The sequence below is a fragment of the Myotis nattereri genome (assembly GCF_964212035.1).
Source record: "Myotis nattereri genome assembly, chromosome: X".
Lineage (NCBI taxonomy): Eukaryota > Metazoa > Chordata > Mammalia > Chiroptera > Vespertilionidae > Myotis > Myotis nattereri.
The window spans coordinates 136,932,260-136,935,482 of NC_138078.1; the positions used below are offsets into that span (position 1 = coordinate 136,932,260).

At 51.6% G+C, this 3,223-nt stretch overlaps 1 protein-coding gene across 1 annotated transcript; it reads left to right on the forward strand.

Moving 5' to 3' along the window:
• Positions 1 to 1,942: 1,942 nt before the first annotated feature.
• On the forward strand, positions 1,943 to 2,665 carry LOC308511850 (melanoma-associated antigen 10-like; the record flags this gene model as incomplete). Its single annotated transcript, XM_081081696.1, has 1 exon — positions 1,943 to 2,665. One exon carries the CDS (start codon positions 1,943 to 1,945, stop codon positions 2,663 to 2,665), a length of 723 nt encoding a protein of 240 aa, XP_080937822.1.
• Between the last annotated feature and the right edge of the window lie 558 nt (positions 2,666 to 3,223).

Consider the following 3,223-nt stretch of genomic DNA (forward strand, 5'->3'; position numbering starts at 1 on the left):
GTAGCACAGGGAGGAAAGAGGATACCACACTCCAGACAACGGGTGCCCTGAACCCAGTCTGTGCTGTTGTCAGGCCTGGGAAAGGCCTGGCATGGGTCGGCAGAGGTGGTTCCTCCTCACGTTTGTCTGAGGGCACTCTGGAAGGACAGGGCCTTGGTCAGAGGGAATGGCTTCAGTTCATGCACAGATGAGCTGAGGTTGTGGAAGGGTCATAAAGCTGTGAATGCTTTCTTGTGGGAAACTGCAGCTATGTGCTCCCTGAGAAAAGAAGAGAGCCCTCAGCATCAGGGAGTGACCTGTCCTCAGCATCCATATTCCCCAGGCAGGGGTACCTGGGTGTGACATGCTCTCCCTTTCCACATGCCTGCTCGTCCTGAGCTTTTGTCACTGAGGACAGTTATTCAGGGTGAAATCAAGTCAGCTGGATTCAGATCCAGTCCAGGCCAGGAAGAAAGGCAAGTATCCTGAGGCCAGACTACGGGAACTCTACCCGGAATGGATGGGCCCATGCCCTGGTGTCAGTTGTGTGATAACCTGGACAGGGGTGGGGGCAGATGGAGCTCCTGTTCACTTTTGTCTCAGAGCTATCAGCAAGGTGAGGACCTTGGTGTGAGACCATACGTCGTATCATCCCCAGGATCCAAATTTTGTCAACAGAGAGATGAGTCCCAGTTCCTGCCAAGAATCAAGGTGAGCACTGAGGGGGAGCAGAGCACATGGGAACCCAGACTTACCCTGCCTCCTCTGTCAGCAATGGGGAAACTCGGAATAGGGCCTGGATTACCTCAGCTCACTTCCCTACTCCTGTATCTCAGGGAGGTGCACCCTAAGTCTAAGTAGATTGCGCTCAGTCAGCAGAGAGAGTGTCTGAAACCCTGCAGTGCGTCATGGTGAGAAGTGATCAGAGCCTTAACCCAGCGTAGATGGACCCAAATCTTCAGTCACCCCTTCTTGATCCTCTGGGAGAGGGACCCCCTCATTTTCTTCACTCAAGTGTCAGGTGTGTGTGGTCTTGTTCTGAGAGTTTGACCTCAGGCCAGCAGACGGCAGTGAGGGCCCTGGCCCTGGCAGGGGAAGGGTGAGGATCCTACATGTGCAAGGAGGAACCTCCCACCCACAACAGAGGGGACCTCACAGAGTCCTGCTGCCCCTCCTGTCAGCTTTGGGGTTCCAGGACTGTGATTGCCATGTGCATCCTGAGGTGCTCCGTTTTTCCCACCAGCAGAGCCCCCGGATAGAAGGAGGTGAAGGCCTTGGTTTATGCTACATATTCTCAGGTCACAGAGCAGCAGGAGGCCAGGAAGTGCTAGGAATTAAGGTGAGGTTCCGACCATGAATATGTCCCCATGGGCTCGCCACCACTGTCAGAGGGGACCCCACATTGCCTGACACCTCCACACCCCACCGTCAGCTACAGAACCCTGCGCTGTGCCTTCTACACCCTGAGCAGTCATGTCACTTCCTACTTCAGGCTCCTAGTGGGCAGGCTGATCAGGAGTGAGCCCTGTGAGGCCCATGGACACCCCTAAAGGGGAGACCTGGAAGTCACCTTTGTCAGAGCCGCCTAGGGTGTGTTTCTCAGCTCATGCCTCTCATACTCCCCTTCCCCCAGGCCCGTGGGTCCTAATCGCCCATCTTCTGGCCACACTCGGTCACTGTTCGAGCACGAGTCATCATGCCTGGTCATCATATGAGTGAGCCGTGGAAGCCTGAGGAAGACCATCTGGACCCAATGGAGATCCCTGACATGTTGGTAGAGGAACTGTTCTGGGCTATGCAGGAGGAGGAGGAGGAGGAGGAGGAGGATGAGGAGGAGGCCCTGTCTCTCTCCTCCTCTCGGTCTTCCTCCCCCTCAGTCCTGTTTATAGACAGCCTAGAGGAGGTGTCTGCTGCTGAGACACCAAGTCCTCCCCAGAGTCCTCAGGGTGCCTCCCCCCATGCCATGGCAGCCTTTCCATGGAGACACGCTGAAGATGAGAGCTCCAGCAGCCAAGATGAGGAGGGTCCAAACACTGAGGGAGGCCCTGATGAAGATGCCGATTCCTTGCTCCACAAAGCACTGCATTTGAAGATGGTAGAAATGGTGGAGTTTCTACTCCTTAAGTACCGTGCAAAGGAGCCGACCACCAAGGCAGAAATGCTGAGTAGTGTCATCAAAGAGCACCAGGACCACTTTCCTGAGCTCTTCAGTGCAGCCACTGAATGCATCCAGTGGGGCTTTGGTATTGTTGTGAAAGAAATGGACCCCAGTACTCACACCTATGTCCTGGCCACTGCCTTGGGGCTCAGCTATGATGGGATGGTGAGCGATGGGCACAGATATCCCAACACAGGCCTCCTGGTCACAGTTCTGTGGGTGATCACCTCAGAGGGTGATTGTGCCCCTGAGGAAAAAGTCTGGGCAGCACTGAATGTTCTAGGGGTGTATGATGGGAAGGAGCATTGGCTCTATGGGGAGCCCAGGGAGCTCATCACCAAAATTTGGGTCCAGGAACAGTACCTGCTGTACCGCCAGGTGCCCAATAGTGATCCTGCATGCTATGAGTTCCTGTGGGGTCCCCGAGCACATGCAGAGACTACCATGTTGAACACCCTCCAGTTTGTGCTCGGGGTTAATGACAGGGATCCCTATTCCCTTTCATTCCTGCTTGAAGGGCCTGAGTAATGACACTAAGCCTGAGCCAGAGTTGAATCCAGGCACTTTTCAGGCCCATGAGCATTAACTTCTTTTGCTGGGCAGAAAGTGCATCCAATTTTCAACTCTATGTTTGAGAAGAAACTAATAGTGAGGCCCAGGGAAAGGTATGAGCTCCTATTATGATTGAGAAATTTGTGATTTATTATTTTGCGATTTTTAAGGAAATTTTTGAATGTCCCTTTTCATAGAAGCTTTCATAAACTTTTAGCATGTGAGTTTGTAAATGACATTGATCACATTATATATTTCTACATGTCCAGCTCAAGAGTAAGAGATTTGCTATTGTATAACCAAAATTGGGACACTTTCCATCCTAGTTTGTGATCCCAAAATAGATAACATGGCATTATAAAAGGATTTCCTTGGAAATGTGTAAGAACTCGGCAGTACATGCAATGGAGTTAATAAATAGAAAAATAATAGCAAAAGGTTGTTAATTTTTTATTTTAATCTCTTCTCGTCTGTCTTTGCATGAAACAACTTATCGAAGGATTCTTGGTTCCGGCAAGAAAGTGGAGGGATTTC